This window comes from Quercus suber, unplaced genomic scaffold (assembly GCF_002906115.3).
Source record: "Quercus suber isolate HL8 unplaced genomic scaffold, Cork oak 2.0 scaffold_169, whole genome shotgun sequence".
Classification (NCBI taxonomy): domain Eukaryota; kingdom Viridiplantae; phylum Streptophyta; class Magnoliopsida; order Fagales; family Fagaceae; genus Quercus; species Quercus suber.
In genome coordinates this window covers 691,153-709,845 of record NW_027069629.1, presented here as the reverse complement: position 1 = coordinate 709,845, position 18,693 = coordinate 691,153, and the positions used below count along the sequence as shown (strand labels likewise).

The 18,693-nt window shown below is 38.3% G+C and overlaps 2 protein-coding genes across 2 annotated transcripts; one reads left to right on the top strand and one right to left on the bottom strand.

Annotated features, from left to right (window-relative positions):
- Positions 1 to 1,127: 1,127 nt before the first annotated feature.
- LOC136069431 (uncharacterized) lies at positions 1,128 to 1,550 on the top strand. The gene has a single exon (XM_065777956.1). The coding sequence runs from the start codon at positions 1,128 to 1,130 to the stop codon at positions 1,548 to 1,550; it is 423 nt and encodes a 140-aa protein (XP_065634028.1).
- Positions 1,551 to 14,118: 12,568 nt separating this feature from the next.
- LOC112007367 (uncharacterized) lies at positions 14,119 to 16,036 on the bottom strand. The gene is made up of 3 exons (XM_024039704.1): positions 15,767 to 16,036; positions 14,736 to 15,641; positions 14,119 to 14,271 (listed from the first exon to the last, which is right to left on the bottom strand). The coding sequence occupies exons 1-3, from the start codon at positions 16,034 to 16,036 to the stop codon at positions 14,119 to 14,121; spliced, it is 1,329 nt and encodes a 442-aa protein (XP_023895472.1).
- Between the last annotated feature and the right edge of the window lie 2,657 nt (positions 16,037 to 18,693).

Below are 18,693 nucleotides of genomic sequence, written 5' to 3'. Positions count from 1 at the left end.
CTAGTAGGACGGTCATCCATGGGCATAAAGGTCATCCATCAAGAAGGTGTCTAGACAACCCCCCACACTTAGGAAATTTCTAGAAAGATTTATCTACAAAAGCTTATAAATCGGACCACGTGTTACTATTTTAAAACATGAGCAAGATCTTGGTTCATCGCTATAACTTTCTACTAAGTACTTAACTTCCAATGACAATTGTAAAAGATAAGATTGAACATTCTAACTTCTATAGCAGTTGTGGAAGTTAAGTCTGAACCTTCTAACTTCCACAAATATTGGGGAAGTTATGAGACAAGTAACCACTCCAAAGCGCACTATATAAGCACTCATCCACATCAAATGAAAGTAAGTTCTCACTACTCCCAAAGTTGGAATTCTAACATTCCAGAGAAAAAACTAACTTAAGCATCGGAGGGTTCTTGGCCGGTTCATCCCTGTCACCTTTGATCTTGTGTCTTTTTCTTTTCAGGCCTCCCAAACAATCACTAGTTCATTGAAGTCCGGAGCATTCAGCCTACTGATTTTCTTTGCATCATCAGTTGGCGCTGTCTGCGAGAAAGATTAAATTTGCGTTTTGCAATTTATCTTTCTTTGACAAAAGGCTGCATGGTTTGGACAAGATCAATGGCCATTAATCCAGGCCACCAGGAGAGTGGGAACGCTTCTAGTCATCCCAACCATGATCATCAATTAGCACTTGTCATGCAACCACCTTCCATACAACAAGTGCAATCCATGCTGAATAAACCCGTCAAAATCAAGAGTTGACTAAGGAGGTTACTCTAAGGAGATAGCATCATGAAAGATATGTGGAAGGACAATTCCAGAGACAAGAAGTTAGAGAAGGAGAAAACGCTGAGCATGAGAACCAATCAAGGGGTACTGCTTCATGAAGAGTGCCACACTTGGAGAGTGAAATGGATCAAATGAGGAAGGCCATGGATGAGATAAGGGAGAACATTAGAAGGGCAAATCTCGAAGATGATTTAGTTCATTGAACTGATTCCCTTTTCGTGGCTTCCATCAACAGTCATCCCCTACCTTCTAAGTTCAAGATGCCTGCCTTGGAATCGCATGATGGTACGCGCAACCCATGTAATCATATCGCAACCTTCAAGACTACGATGCACCTTCAAGGGGTTCCAGATGAGATTATGTGTAGGGCCTTTCCTACCACCCTTAAGGGGCCAGCACGAGTGTGGTTCAGCAAGATACCTCCAAACACTGTGAGTTCTTTCGAAGAATTGAGTAAGTTGTTTGTCAACAATTTTATCGAAGGACAAAGGCATAAGCGCTCCTCATCCAACCTGTTAACCATAGAGCAAGGGGAAAATGAAAGCTTGCAATCCTTCATTACTAGTTTCAATAGGGAAGCCCTGACAGTAGATGAGATAGACGACAAGTTGTTATTGGCAGCCTTTCATAATGGAGTTAATTCTGATTTATTTATCCATAAACTCTATGAGCAAGAGCCTCAAACCATGGCTGAACTCGCCCATTCAGCCCAAAACTTCATGAATGTAAAGGATGCAATCATAGCCAAGTAGAAGAAGAAAGCCGAGCAAATGGAAGCAAATTTCCCGCGTCATCCAGAACAGGGTCCTCGTCCAAAAAAGGCCTAGACAAGAGAGAAGAAGGATCGAGACAACATAAAGGCAAGTTCCTCCTTAGGAAGGAGTCAACACTACACACCCTTGAATGCTCCACTTGATCAAGTACTTATGCAAATTAAGGATAACCCATTCTTGAAGTGACAAGAAAAGATGAAAGGAGATCCCAATAAGCGCAACAAGAACAAATATTGTTACTTCCATAGAGACCATAGGCATGACACAGACGAATGCTATGATTTAAAGCAGCAAATAAAGAATCTTATCAGACAACGAAAGTTGAGACATTTTATTAGAAGAGATCATGAAGACGAGAAGTTGAAAGGAAAGGTAGAAGAGTCATCACAGCCCTCACTTGGAGAAATGAGGGTTATTATAGAAGGTACTTCAACAGGGTAGTCTTCCAAGTCAAGAAAGACATATCTCAAGGTGATACAAAACATCTAACTCTCTAGACGATCACCAAGGATGAGGGGGACAGACGAGCCAGCCATTACGTTCACGGACAAGGATGCTGAAAGAATCCATCACCCACATGACGATTATACAACTAGAAGGGCGATGGTGGATAATGGAAGTTTAGCAGACATCTTGTATTACCCTGCCTTCCAACAAATGAGGCTCAGACGAGATCAACTTCGTCTAGTAGGTTTGCCCTTGGTGGCATTTGGAGGAATAAAAGTGCAACCTATAGGCACCATTACATTACCTGTAGTGGTGGGATCATACCCACATTAAATAACTAAGGAAGTGAATTTCATTGTGGTGGATTGTTTGTCTTCTTATAACGCCATCATTGGAAGGCCAACTTTGAACAGTTGGAAGGCAGTAACATCTACCTACCACCTATCAGTCAAATTCCCTACAGAGGACAGGATAGGATAAGTGCAAGGAGATCAATTTGTAGCAAACGAGTATTATTTAGCCATGTTGGCTATGGACAAACACATGCAGACAATGAGCATTAAGGAGAGAAGAGTTGTTGCAGAGCCCGCCGAAGTACTGGAACACATTCCTTTAGACGAGAATAACCCTGAAAAATTTACAAGGATTGAAGTAAGCATGGAAAAGAAGACGAAGCAAGAACTTGTCCAGTTCTTAAAGAAGAGCATTGATGTGTTCACTTGGAGCCATGACGACATTCCAAGTATTAACCCAAGTGTCATTACCCATTGTCTAAAAGTGTATCCTTCCTCCAAGCACGTACGTCAAAAGAAAAGAGTGTTTGCTCTTGAACGAGATAATGCCATTAAAGAAGAAGTCTATAAATTGACCACGGCAAAATTTATCCGGGAGTTTATTACCTGAACTAGTTGGCTAATGTGGTGATGGTTAAGAAGGCTAATAGCAAATGAAGGATGTACGTGGACTTCACCAATTTGAACAAGGCTTGCCCCAAGGATAGTTATTCGTTACCACGCATTGACCAGCTAGCGGACTCAACTGCGGGTCATAAATTACTAAGTTTCATGGAAGCCTTCTCAAGTTACAATCAAATAAGGATGGACGAGGTGGATCAAGAGAAGACATCTTTCATTACTAGTCAAGGCCTATTTTACTACAAGGTGATGCCCTTTGGTTTGAAAAACGCGGGGGCAACTTATCAAAGGCTGGTTAATTATATGTTTCGTCCATAGATTGGATGAAATGTGGAAGTTTATGTGGATGTTATGCTGATAAAGAGCTTGGACGAGGATAAATATCTGGATGACCTTCAAGAGACCTTCAATATGCTTAGACGATATGACATGAAGTTGAATCTGAGCAAGTGTGCTTTTGGAGTTTTGTTTGGAAAATTTCTTGGGTTCATGGTTTCACATAGGGGAATTGAAGAAAATCCTGATAAGATTCAAGCGATACTGGATATGAAGCCTCCAAGGAATATCAAAGAAGTCCAATCTCTCACTGGGCAAGTTGCTGCCCTCAACAAATTTGTCTCAAAAGCTACTGACAAGTGTTTACCATTTTTTAAGGTTCTTAAGAAGGCATTTGAATGGATGGATGAGCGTCAAAAAGTCTTCCAAGACCTCAAGACCTACCTCACAATAGCTCCTCTGCTAAGCCCATCTATACCAAGTGAAGAATTATACTTGTATCTCGTAGTGTCTCCACATGCAGTGAGCTCAACATTAATTAGAGAAGAATGGAGGATACAGAAGCCTATTTATTATACAAGTCAAGTGTTAAGGGGAGTGGAAGGATGATATCCCACAATGGAAAAGTTAGCCTTTGCTTTGGTCACAGCTTCTAGGAAGTTATGACATTATTTTCAAGCTCATGTAATCAATGTCTTGATAGATCATCCACTTAAGAAAGCGATGAACAAGTTGGAAGCAGCGAGATGACTAATCCAATGGGCCGTAGAACTTAGTGAGTTTGATGTCAGATACCAACCAAGAAGTGCAATAAAAGCTCAAGCATTGGCAGATTTCATTGCAAAATTCACACCCAACCATGGAGGGTTAGACGAGGTCGATGGAGCTTAGAATTGGGTTGTCTGTGTGGATGGTTTATCCACATTATATGCAGGAGGAATTAGAGTTGTGCTAAAATCTCCTAAAGGAGACAAGTTGAAATATACATCTCATCTACAATATCAAAAAATCAACAATGAAGCTGAATATGAAGCTCTCCTTAAAGGGTTGGAATTGGCTAAGTCCTTAAGGGCAGAGTCAATAGTCGTCCAAGGGGATTTTCAAGTGATCATAAATCAAGTGAATGGAATATGTGGAGCTAAGGAAGGCCGTATGAAAAGGTACCTTGATAAGATGAAACGGCTTGGCAAAAAGTTTAAAGAAACTAATTTTGTTCAAATCCCAAGGGAGGAAAACGTGGAAGCAAATGCTTTGACGAAAGCAGCTTCATTAGAGGGGGCTATGGACGAGTATGACAAAGTCCAATATATGCCAAGCATAGACCTTCCAGAGGTACAACAAATTGACAAAGAAGAAAATTGGATGACTCCAATAGTATTTTACCTCAAAGATGGAAGGCTTCTGGAGTACAAGAATAAGGCTAGAAAGTTTAGGATCAAAGCTGCCAAGTATGTCCTCATAGACAAGGTATTATACAAAAGATTCTTCTCTCAGCCTTACTTAAGGTGCTTAGCTTCAAATGAGTCAAACTATGTGTTTAGGGAAGTTCATGAAGGAGTATGTGGAAACCATTCAGGAGCAAGAGCACTAGTCCATAAAGTCGTCCATGCAGGTTACTACTGGCCAACTATTCAAGTAGATGCTAAGGCTTATGTCAAGGTGTGTGACCAATGTCAATGCTTCAGCAATGTCCCTAAACAACCATCGGAGTATCTCACCCCGATGATGGCCCCATGGCCCTTTGCACAATGGGGATTGGATATCTTAGGTCCCTTTCCACTTGGAACTAGGCAAATGAAGTTTTTGGTAGTAAGAATTGATTACTTTACTAAGTGGGTAGAAGCCAAATCCCTAGCAAAGATCACATAGCAAAATGTCAAAAAATTCATTAGGAAGAACATTGTATGCAGGTTTTGGGTACCTAGGGTACTAGTGTTAGACAATGGACAACAATTTGACAACACATCTTTCAGAAACTTTTGTAAGCAATTCGGAATCAAGAATTATTATTCCTCACCTTCCCACCCACAAGCAAATGGACAAGCAAAAGTCGTAAACCGATCCTTGTTGAAAGTCATCAAGACTCGTCTTGAGAGGGCAAAGGGAGTATGGTCAGACGAGCTACCAGATGTTCTGTTGGCTTACAAGGCGAATATGAGGACCCCCATAGGGGAAACTCCTTTCAAACTAGCCTATGGAAGTGAAGCAGTGATACCTGCAGAAGTGCATATGGTAAACCACAGGGTGATGAAGTATCGGGATGAGGATAACGAAGAGCAACTTCGTCTCAACCTTGATCTAATAGACGAGGTAAGGATAGACATGAAGCAAAGGACAGTAAAGTATAAAAACCTTATGCCTAGACAATAAGATGCAATGGTGAAACCTAGGCGCTTCAACATTGGGGACCTCGTCCTAAAAAAGGTCTCTTTGGCAACCAAAAACCTAGCCCATGGGAAACTAGGACCAAATCAGGAAGGACCCTATAGGATTATTAATTGCAGGAGACGAGGATCATATTACTTAAAAGCCCTAGATGGGAGAAAGCTAGAGCACCCCTTGAATGTTGAGCACTTAAGAAGATATTATCAGTAAGATATCAGCTTAGATAAGCATTATATTAGACAAGACCATCCTAGGTGTTATCACCCTAGACAAGCCGGAGTTCTGTGTTGCTTTCTATTACTTGCATTTACTTGTGTTTGTTATAAGTAATATATGTTGTGTTTCAATTCCCTAAAGGTGCATCAATTTCTAAACTATGCACTATTTATGGACTGTGAACAAAGTCATGGACTTAGAAATCTGTTTGTATGTGAGTATTTTTAATTCCCTAAAAGGCACTAGCTTCTAAGCATGTGCCATGCTTGTAGACGATGCTTATATTATGTATATACAGTTTGGATTCCCAATGTATATGATGTATGAATTTCTAATTTACATAACTTCATCCACAAGAAGGCTAAAGTCCCAAGACGAATAAAATCTCCAGATGCAGAGACGTAACGTCTATAAGCTTTCCTTAAAATAAGGATAAAATAAAGAAGAATAAGCTTAAGGCATATTCGCTTAATTAATGGACCAAGAAAAAGCTTAAAGCCTATTCGTCTAACCAATGGACGAGAAAATACGGGCACAAGAAAGTTCAAATCCATGGATAAATACAACCAGCCAAAATGATCCAACCAATGGACGAGTAAAAGCTGGAAACATCTTGCATAAAGACGAGTGTAAATTGTCCAGCTCATGGACGAAAAGTAGAACCAGCTAATTCAAATCATGAGATGAGTAAAGCTGGAAAAAGCAATGCCATTCATAAGATGAGTTATACTTGTAAAGTTTAAAGGATGGTAAAAAGGTAGAACATGAGGAAATTCTTAACATGGATAAGCTAAATGCCTTCATGAGTGGACAGACCACACTAAAAAAAAAACAAAAACAATATGATATGGATGATGTAAATAAAGAGAAATTCGCCCATACAATAACATGTTCAATAGTAAATAAAAAGTGATGGAAATAAACATTCATAAAAGTATAGAAAAATGGTAGATGACCACCGTCCAGAAACCCTTACAAAATAAAGCCTAAAAGGCAATTGTTTGGAAGCTCGTCACAAAGATTATAGACGAGAAAAATGTACTTAGATAAATTCAAATGGTCCAAAACAATGGACTTCATATATGAAAAAAGAAAAGGAAAATGACAAGATAATATTTCAAACGTCTTTCACTGAGGGTTATCTCCAGAAGTGGGATCATCCTGAGTAGGCTAGGTAGTGTTATCGTCCTCAATGTTGACATCTTTAGAGCTCATTTGAAGGAGAGAGCTTGTAGCACCAATATTGAGCTTGATGGAACTGAAGTCAACTTCTGGGAAGCATTCCTCAGCGTCCCTATGAAAATCTTCGAAACCAATGACATAGTTTGCATCCAAAAGATCAGTAAACTATTTGGAAGCTTTAAACTCCACAACAGCGTCCTCATTGGCTTTCTTAAGAAGGGTGCTTAGCTCGTCATTCTTTTTTTGAAGATGGTCAAAGCGGGTGTCCTTTTTGATGATGTCAGCCTTGAACTCTTCGATGAGGTTTTGCAGTTCTTTGGCCTCGTCTGTAGCCTTGGCTTCCACTTCAGCCCAGCCCCTATAGTCGTCTTTAACCTCCTAAATCCTCGTCTCAAGTTGGATCTCGTCTTGTCCATCTATGTGGCTTGCCTAGACGTTGCAATAAACTTTGACATTGCCTAAAGTTTTTTTAAAAAAAAAAATTGTTAGATTAGAAAAATGTAAAGTGACAAGACGAGGCAAAAGTGAAATCACATACCTTGAAGAGATCATGAACAACAGAATGTTCAAAATCCTTCAAGGACATTTCATAGCATGCAACCACATCCTCATCAGTCACAGCATTCTGAAACCGTTCCCTAGCCAAATCTTCATTTTCAACAAAATTCATAGGAACCCTTTGAGAAGGTTGAGACGAGGTAGGCGCAGTGGTCTTGGACGAGGTGACTTCAATGGGCATAAACAAGTGTACATCATGGACTTGGATGGATGGCTGAGATGTATGAGAAATAGGAAGGCCAGGGTTGACAACCCCAGGCTTGGACAACCCATGCTTCGCCTTCTTATTTCCTCGACAACTGGGAAGATTCCCAAATCAAGCGTCTTAGATAAACTTTTCCTTTATCTCCAACAGAAGGATGAGGCTAAGATTGAGCCTTTGGCCTGGTTACCTCATCCATTACCTCCTTTCCCTTGTTTTCTTTCATGGTTGCCATCCCTAAAAAGAAAAATATTAAAATTTAACTAAAGGGTAAAACTCAAATAATATTCAAATAAACTCTAAAGTAAAAACTCACATCTACGAATAGTGAGCTTGTGAGCTATAGCTTCAGAAGATGGCTTAGGACCAAGTCCCCAGGTTGCAAGACGTTGAAGGGTGACTAAAAAATGGAAACTCCTATCAGCAAATAGACGAGCTCTCCGGACATGTTCAAGGAAGAATTTGTTCAAAGATGGTCGTCTAATAGCTGTAAAAAGAAAAAAATAGGGGTTAGATGTTTAAAAAAAAAATATATATATATATATATATACACACACACACATATACATATATAATAAATAAAAAAATATAAATAAAGAACAAAACACAACACATACCTTCAGGACGATGGTTCCCTAACTCTCCAATGTAAGGGGGAATGGATCCCTACTAACCTCAACAGGGTGTCCAGACCAAAAACCAAAGATAAAGAAAAACTCCATCTTCTAGTTTCTATTAGATGTTACAAGTGATTTTATTAATCTACAATCTTTGCCTTTGGCTGTGAATTGATAAAAGTCAAGGGATTGGTTAATCTCTAAGGGTTTGTGGTAGTAAAGGAAATCGTCCACAGTAAGAGGACGATCCCCTTCAAACACTTCCCTCCACAAAACTTGCATAGAGACGACCAACCTCCATGCGTTAGGATTAAACTGACATACTCCTGAACCCAACCTAGTAAGTAACTCCCTAGCGAAGGCATTAAGGGGTAACCTAAGTCCCCCTAGAAGGAAAACTTCATAAACATCTATTCCAAAGTAAGGGTGACAACACCATTCCCCATGGACGGCTAACCTAGGGTTAAGGTCATCTGGAATTAATACCAACTCCTAATAGAAGTAAATCTCCTTTCATTCGTCTTGGAGTGGATGCCTACAACACAACTGTATATTGTCTCTACCTCATCTAAAGGAATAGACAGAGGAACACTCGTCGAGGTACCAGCTCGAGACCTGGAAGCTACCCTCATCCTAAGATGTTCCTAGAAAACCTCTAGAGGAACACCAGATGTGTATTCCTTGTCCATGGTGCTCCCCCCACTACTACTGTTGCTATTACTACTACCACTACTAGAATAACTATAACTAGTAGTGTCATAGTACTCGTCTATCGCCTTATCAACACTATTACTAGACAAAGAAATGACAATCTTAGACATCTTGAAGAAATTTGAAGGAAAACCTAAAAACGAGGATGAAGAGAATACTTGGCTCTAGACGAAGGAGGACTAAAGACACGGAAATACTTGGCTCTGGACGACGAATGTCAGGGGAGAAAATTTAGAAAATGTGAAGGGTAGGAGAGGAATTCTACTAATTATAGATAGTGAAATTTGGCATCTGAAACAACGCGACCAACCAAAGAATGCCACGTGGCATATTCTTCAAAAAGTTAAATCGACGCGACTAGTCACCAATGAGGTCATGACACTTGGCACGACATCTAACCACTGACGTAAAGACACACGTCCAAAGAACAGCAGTAAATTCCACAATACTATGGACGACCCTTGAATAAGGGGGCAACTGATGGTGAACTAAAAATTGAATTAACTCCAATTCGTCCATGAGAGTCATCCAGTCCAGAAAGATATGAATGGTCATCCCTAGTAGGACGATCGTCCATGGGCATAAGGGTCGTCCATCAGGAAAGCGTCTGGACGACCCCCAACACTTAGGAAATTTCCAAAAAGATTTATCTACAAAAGCTTGTGAATCGGATCACGTGTTACTATTTTGAAACATGAGCAAGATCTTGGTTCATCACTATAACTTCCTACTAAGTACTTAACTTCCAATGACAGTTGTAGAAGATAAGATTGAACATTCTAACTTCTATAGCGGTTGTGGAAGTTAAGTCTGAACCTTCTAACTTCCACAAATATTGGGGAAGTTACGAGACAAGTAACCACTCCAAAGCACACTATATAAGCACTCATCCACATCCAATGGAGGTAAGTTCTCACTGCTCCCAAAGTTGGAATTCTAATGTTCTAGAGAAAAAACTAACTTAAGCATCGGAGGGTTCTTGGCCGGTTCATCCTGGTCACCTTTGATCTTGTGTCTTCTTCTTTTCAAGCTTCCCAAACAATCACTAGTTCATTGAAACCCAGAGCATTCAGCCTTCTGAATTTTTTTGCATCATCATCTTCCATTACACAACAATTTATAAGACTATTTATGGGAAAAATTTAAACAAGTCACAAGGACAATTAAAAATGTCAAATTACAAGAAAGTATACTTGTGTGGTTTTAGTCAAATTACTTTTTTAACAAGACATGTGACTTATTCAAATAATACACATGGATAGTACTATAAAATATAAATCACTACATAGTATATTGAATGAGATAACTCCTTAACTTGTTTGAAGTTGGAGCTAAACTTCATCCAAAAATTTTATAGGGAGAAAAAAGGCATTTGACAATTTTAATTTTGATTTTTCAAATGAGACCAAAATACCCTTTACTCATTTCTCCCCTACTCAAAACAAACTCAAATAACAAAGAGTCTTTGTACCCCAACTGGATGGCATCTCTTGGTGTTTTTAAGGGAGACATCCAGCGTTCAAATCACCCCATCCCCATTATGATTTTAATGTATAATTATCGAATTAATAATAATAATAACTCAATTCAGCAAACCCAGAAACAATAATAATAATAATAATAATAATAATAATAATAAGGGATAATTACAACTTGCCCACCTGTGGTTTGCCCCTAATTCTATGTGCCTACCTGTGGTTCAAATTTTGACACTTTGCTCACCTGTGCTTGTCTCCGTTTATGTGCCATGTGCCCACCTCTCCCTCACCGTTACTCTAACACAAAAATAGGTAAAAAAACTCACTCCCACTCAGATCAAAACACTCTCACTCTCAAAACTCACTCTCACTCCCAAAACTCCCATCTGGCTTGCTCACCAAAAATCAAACACTCTCATTCCCAAAAATCACTCACTCACTCACTCCCATTGTTCATGCAAACCCAGCCGAGGAAGACAGCCCCTCTGTTCAGCTATGCAGGAAGACTCACTCACTCCTATCGTGCAATGCGCTTCGCTTCACTTGAGGTAACTGGGATTTGTATGCTTGAGATCGTGCTTGCAAACCGAGCCGAGGAAGATCAGGATTATTACTCCTCTGTTCAATCGTTGCAGGTAGTTTAGGATTTTGCATTTTACTCTTTGAAATCTAGGGTTCTAAATTGGGTTTTAAAATTCCTTCTTCCAAAGTGGGTTTTAAAAATTGGTTTTTAAAATTCTTTCTTCCAAATTCGATTCTTGCTTAACCATGGAACTGGTTAAGCAAAACCCCTTTTTTTTTTTCAGAGTCGGAGAAATTTCCGAGTTGAAGAAATTTCCGAGCAAAAACACTTTTTTTTTTATTTTTTTTTTTTTTTTACAGTTGCTCCTCATTTTAATATGTTGTAGGCTTTGGGTATATTCCTCATTTTTCATGTTTATGGTGAAAATACTAGAAGCGGCAGCCACATGTGGATACGAAAACCTACCTGAACTTGAGGGGATATCATGATTATATATCCATTATAGTTTTTAATCTGAATTCTGATTTCCAATCACACTTCCTGCTTGTATTTCCTTCTTATTCTTCCTCATCTTTTCCTCTCTCTCTCTCTCTCTCTCTCTCTCTCTTAAACCCTCGCTTTTCTTCTATGGGCGTAGTGATGATGTTCTTACAGCTCTGAAGGTTCAATCTCTCTTTCAAATTTAAACCCCTTTTTATTTCCTAATTTTGTGAATTCTGCATCTATGCTCCTTTAAATTTTATTTACATTTAACTATTTCATATTGGGTTCTCATATTTACATATTTACATAGTAACTAAAGAATTCTTATTGTTGTTTGCTTTGTTGGGTTTGCAGCAAAATATTTGGCTAATAGTTGAGTTTTGTCATATTAATGTTATATCTGTTTAGTGATAATGGATGAGCAAATTTTGTGAAGCATCTAATTGGTTGAAATAGACTCCCAAATTCCAAACCAGTTTGTACTCTATATATTAGCTGCTTCCAAAATAAAACTTCTAGGACATTTTAGCCAAAACTTGATGTGGGCACAACTTTGATATCATATTGGTGAATCATAGGTAGCCATTTTACAAGGGCATAGGATCTTATTTACAATATTTTGTATAGGACAGCTTTAACATTAACGGAAATGACTTGAATCAATTAGGAGGAGCTTTGACAGTTGGTACAGAGCTAGTGATGAAGTTTTCTGGGTCTAGATAACAAACTAGAAGCATAAAATAGGAAGAAATACATCAAATTGCATAGATTGAGAAGAGCTCATCTCACTTTAATAAGTCTATAATCTTGTTTCTGGTTGCTTAAATTCTTTTTGAAAGGTTAATTTAAGGACTGAATGGACTTTACATGAGGCCTTAGTAACCTAATCAAGAATTGTGCTTTTGAGTAAGCAGTTGGTCTTTGAAGTACAAAACTACAAAAGGTCTCACGTTTCACATTAATGTAGGTGTACAGGGTTTTATTGCAAGATCAAATGATTTTCAAATTAATTAGAATGTTATCGGTTGAGTCTGTTTTGGACAGCATGATAGAATTAGTGTTAGTGTCTGGTTCCAGTGGTTTGGCTGGTTGTAACTCATTGACTAGTTAATGTAGGTGTACAGGGTTTTATTGCTTGTTGTGAACAAATCATTTTCAGTGAACTAATTGACTTGTATGATAGTAAAGTGAACTAATTGACTTGTATGATAGTAAAGTGAACTAATTGACCAGTGAACTAATGTTCACCTAATAGAATTGAAGATTCTAAATTGTGGTAGGTCATACTTATCCAAACTAATGAAAGTGTTGATATACGTCCAGTGGCTATGTCTTCATCAACTGGCAATGGCTCTACAACTAGTGGTTTCTACCATGCTAGAGATGGTCGCTTATGTACCCTTGAGAATTGTGCCCTAAGAACAAGTCAAAAAGCTGGTAACTATGGAAGAAGATTCCTCAGTTGTAGTCAATTTAATGTAAGTAACAATTACATTGTTGTATTTGAATTGAATTGAATTATTAGTTGTGATTAATCGTGAACTGTGAAATTAATTGTTATAATTGTAATGATCAGGTTGGTCCCAAATGTGGCTTCTTTCAGTGGGTGGATAACGAAACTTGTAAAAGTGACCGTGAAAGGATAAGCATGCTTGAGAATGAAGTGCAGCTTGCAAATCAGAGGGAAATGACAACTAGGGACATGGAAGAAAGATCTAACTGGAGGGAAAGAGAAACTCATGAGCTTTATGTAGAAACTAGGGAGAAACTTAAGAGAGTGAGAGATTGTACAAGGTGGCACTAGTTTTGTCATGGTTATTTTTCATTTTTGTAATGTTGTTGTTATGTTTTGCCTCAGTAAACAATAATGTAAGGGCGAGGAACCTTAATCTACCATGAAATGGAAAGTGTTGTTTTTGTGCAAATATTCTTTAGTATAAATTTTTTTTTTCTTCATTCTGTGATTGATATATATTGGCACAAAGTGTTATGTGAAAATGTGAATAACATAATAACATTAATGGAACATGTTAGTTCAATACATACACCTGTGTGAATTCACATCTATAAATGGAACATGTTTTACACATACACATGATTTGTTGTGTGAATACATACACCTGTGTAAATCCACCAAAAGGACAAGACAAGCAAAACACAGTCCACCAAAAACACAAGACAAGTAAAGACAAGCACAACACAACAAAATACTTTATCTTATGTCAATGCACATCAACATTAATAAAAGTGCCCACCAGTCATTGAGCACATCCTGTGACTTTACAAAATAAAATTGAAGAAATTAGCAAAATACTTTATGTCACATGCATACAAAATTGCCAACATTGTTTTTGGCACATCCTGTGACTTTACACATCTTCCAACTAAAACCCAACTACTAGTCCACTAGTGCTCAGACATACACATCTTCTAACCAAAATTGCCAATATTGTTTTTGACACTTGACATATATATTAAACGTGTGAAACTTTAACAAAAAAAGGGAGAACTATAACAAAAAAAAAGTGGTTGAAACTTTAACATCTTCCAAGTTGTCATTTACTACTTTTGGTGCTCTTACCAACTGCATTCTTGCCCTTTCCACCAACTGGTTGAAACTTTCTATCTTTAAACCCCCTAGCAGCACCACCACCACTTCCTTCACTTGGTACACCACTAGTGCTCATAGATGCACTTGGCTGCATAACCTAAATCCAACAATTAACAAGATGGTCCAACAATAGCAAGAGGAAAAAAATAGACAAAATAGAACAAAGCAGAGGTGCCTGAGATGGTAAAGAATCCCATGTCTCTCTAGGGGTATGGAAGCTTGGTTGTGAGGATGAAGAGAACCAATTGGCCCTAGATCTAGTTAGAGGTTGAGTTGCGGCCTCAGATCTATTGTTTGGTGCAGGTTGAGATGCAGTTTGACCAAAAGCTTTGTATGCAAGTTGAGATCTAGTACTTGGTGGCTAAGATGCAATTTGAGGTGTTACAGTCTGCTTTGTTTTTGTAGATTTACTACCTTGTGCCTACAAAGAGGGTAGTACAAGTTACATACACACGAAATACTATAGGAAATGAAATTAGTTTAAAGCATGGAAATACTTATAGTTGCTGATTTACCAAGTCTATCTCTTCTCTGCCATAGAGTTTCACCAGTGATGCCTGCCTTGCACCCTCTTGCATTATGTCCTTCTTTCTTGCACTTCCCACACTTAATTGTCTTGTTCATCCTAGAAACTCTATAAGGGTTCCTTGGCTCTTCAGGATCTTTTTTTCTTTGCTTTGGTGGTCTGCCAGGTGGTTTATACACATGAGGAGTAATAGGAGCAAGTTGATTACTCTTAACCCACTCAGACTGGCCGGGCATTGGCTGTATTATCTCTTTGTAAGTTTCAGCAAATGTCTCTTTCAAGTAACAAGGATGCACATAGTTCTCCACTTTCTCCAGGTTCTTAACAATAACAGAGATCCTATGTTTGCAAGGAAGTCCTGTCAAATCCCAAATCCTATAGCTGCATGCTTTCTTAGCCAAGTCAACCACATGTCTCTCACGACCATTATCAATCTCATACATGATGCTGCCTGCTAGAGTAGCACTGAAAGGTATAGATTCATGTTTTAACTTCTCTAATTTGTCTTGAATATTAGGACAAACCTTTCCAGTGTATTTTGCTATACCTTTCATCTTTTTGTATTGTTCGGTCATGAGCCTAACTCTGATCCACTCCAACATTGCTAAAATTGGCTTATCCCTAGCTTTTAAGATCATGGCATTAAAAGACTCACTCAAGTTATTAGCTAAACAGTCACACAAAACTCTACTACTAGAGTGAGACTTAGACCATTGTGCAGGATTAACGTCAGCAAGATACTCCCATGCCTTGACATCCAAATCCTGCATTTCCTGCGTTCTTCTCTCAAACTCCTTGATTGTTGTGGCTCTAGCACATCTCCACAGTGCATCCTTCAACTCCAAGCCTTTATGATCCACTTTGAAATTATTATAGATATGCTTCACACAATATCTATGCTCAAAAGTTGGGAACAGCATCTCAATTGCAGGTATAAGGCTCTAATTCATATACAAAACAGATCAAGTAAATATGTGTTAGTTAAACATGTTGAAATGAACTGAAGCATGTATTATTGAACTTTAAATATGTGGGTTAAATATGTTAGTACAATTGTAGGTCATACCTTTTGTCTATCACTGATGAAGACCAGATTAAGTTGCTCTAGATTCCCAATATCATCTGAAAACTGCTGCAGAAACCACACCCATGAATCTTTGTTCTCTTGCTCAACAACAGCAAATGCAACTGGGAAAATATTATCATTTGCATCTCTAGCTATGGTAGAAAGTATTTGTCCCCCAAATCTCCCTTTCAAGTGGCACCCATCTAAACCAATGATTGGTCTACAACCTCCCAAAAACCCAAGTTTTTGTGCATTATATCTGATATACATTCTCTTAAACTTGGGCTATACATTTTCATCTTCCATTTCAGTTTGCAAAATAACCCTACTTCCTTTATCATTTAATCTTATCATCTCTGCATAATCCCTAAGCTTCCCATATTGCAACTGTTCATCCCCAATAATCAACTCAGTAGCTTTCCTTTTTGCCCTATGCACTTGACTGTAACTGATGTCAATTTCAAGTGCTTGCTTCACATGATGTTGAACACCAGCCACTTTCCAATTGGGGTTTTTGTCAAACTCCTGCATAAACTTCTTTACAACATAACTTGAAGTCACTTGGCTGTGTTTGAAGGATCTAGGGCAAGTGCACTCTGGACTGAATGTTTTTATTTGGAATATCAACTCCCCAGGTAGTTGAGATGCATAACACCTCCGTCCACATTTATTTATGCAATAAACTGAAATCTTCTTCTTCTCATTCAGCTTGAACTTGATATCTACTAGCTTCTTTATAGCATATTCCCTCAATGCCTCCCTAAATACCTTAGAGTTTGGAAACTTCATTCCTTTCTTTAACTCTGGTTTTCTCATGTCAGTTTGGACATTAAACTCAGGTTCTTTTGCAGTAGTAGTTGTTGCTGGCTGATCATCATCAGACCTTACTAGACTTTCCATGTCGTCTTCAAGAGGTGGGTCAATCCATTCACCCTCTTCAAGAGGTGGGTCATTGTCAGCTGCAGTAGTCCTATATGGGGCTGCATGTGTAGATGGCCCATCATCTCCATCAGAGGGCCTATGTGGGGTTGCATGTGTAGATGGCCCATCATCTCCTTCAAAGGACCTATGTGGGGCTGCATGTGTAGATGGCCCATCATCTACATTTCCAAATACATCATCATCAAAATTTGGCCCCTCAAACCCTTCCTTTAACCAATCATCATCACTCTAACCTCCTTCAGCATCCACATTACCTCCCTCATGCATCTTATGCACATCATCATCATTCTAACTCACCTCATGCACATCATCATCATTTGCTACTTCCTCATTACCAAATGGTTGTTCAATTGCAAGTGGCTCCTCACCACCCTCAACATATAATGTTATCTTATCTGTAGGCCACGCAGCATAAATCTCACACATATAAACTACAACATCATCTCCATTTATAAGCCTTAACCCTTACTCCAAATTACCTCCAGGAATAAGATAATGATATCTACTTGTACTAACTGCCCCCACATCAGAACAAATATCTTGTATTTCAAAATAACTAAGTCTATCTAGGTAAACATTATCAACAAATGAAGTACTACCTCCTAAATATACCAAATCTGGGTTCCACACAAACTGCCTACCATGATGAATCTCAAAATTGAATGCCAAGTCAGCCATCTATATATAAAACACAACAGAATAAAGTATGAGATGGGCTTGCGTGTGGAAAAGTGTCTTGTGGTCCACACAAAGCACAACATAGAATATGTCAAAATTTTGGGACTAATGCTTGTTGCTGCATATGTGAGAATGTTGAGATATGTAATATGTCAAAATCCAAATGTCAACCCCCTGCCCAAATCCAAAAGCTAAACAAAAGTTGTAAGGTTGTGGCTTTTGATCATTAAACAGATATGGGATTGCAACATGTATTTATATAAAAGGATCAATTATCTAATTCTATCATGTTGTCCAAAACAACATGGAAATAATGATAAGTACAACCAGCCAAACCACTGGAACTAGACACTAATTCTGGAACAAAATGGTTAATCTATAATGATGAATAATAATAGATGACCATTAAAGTGCATCAGTGCATATACCATTAGTGCATCAGTGCATCAGTGCATTAATGCATCAGTGCACCAAAATAGAAGCAATAAATCAAGCTTAATGCATCAGTGCATATACCATTAATATTCCAAAACAAATTACCATTAACATTCCAAAACACACACACACAGCTGACCATTTTAGAATCTTCAATGCATCAGTGCATCAGTGCACCAAAACAGAAGCAGTAAATCAAGCTTAATGCATCAGCGCATATACCATTAACATTCCAAAACACACACACACAACTGGCCATTTTAGAATCTTCAATGCATCAGTGCATCAGTGCACCAAAACAGAAGCAATAAATCAAGCTTAATGCATCAGTGCATATGCCATTAACATTCCAAAACAAATTACCATTAACATTCCAAAACACACTCACAGCTGGCCATTTTAGAATCTTCAATGCATCAATGCATCAATGCACAAAAACAGAAGCAGAAATCAAGCTTAATGCATCAGTGCATATACCATTAACATTCCAAAATAAATTACCATTAACATTCCAAAACACACACACAGCTGGCCATTTTAGAATCTTCAATGCATCAGTGCACCAAAACAAAAGCAGTAAATCAAGCAATAAATCAAGCTTAATGCATCAGTGCACATACCATTAACATTCCAAACAAAATTTCCATTAACATTCCAAAACACACACACAGCTGGCCATTTTAGAATCTTCAATTCTATGTGACAACTTGGCCTCAAGCAATAAATGAGGAGCAATGAGGAAAATGAGGAGCAATTGGAAAAAAAATATTAACAGAGTCCAAAAACAAAGTTTCTTCAACTATAAAAATGAGGAGCAATTGGAAAAGAATATGTAAATATGAGAACCCAATTTGAAATAGTTAAATGTAAAT

Bases quoted from the DNA above. Each gene is read 5' to 3' on its own strand.
- LOC136069431 (XM_065777956.1), top strand. From the start codon at position 1,128: ATGCACCTTCAAGGGGTTCCAGATGAGATTATGTGTAGGGCCTTTCCT.
- LOC112007367 (XM_024039704.1), bottom strand. From the start codon at position 16,036: ATGTATATCAGATATAATGCACAAAAACTTGGGTTTTTGGGAGGTTGT. The intron at 15,642-15,766 runs GTATGACCTACA...TATATGAATTAG, and splicing joins TCATCAGTGATAGACAAAAG to AGCCTTATACCTGCAATTGA. The intron at 14,272-14,735 runs GCAGGCATCACT...TGTTGGATTTAG, and splicing joins ATAATGCAAGAGGGTGCAAG to GTTATGCAGCCAAGTGCATC.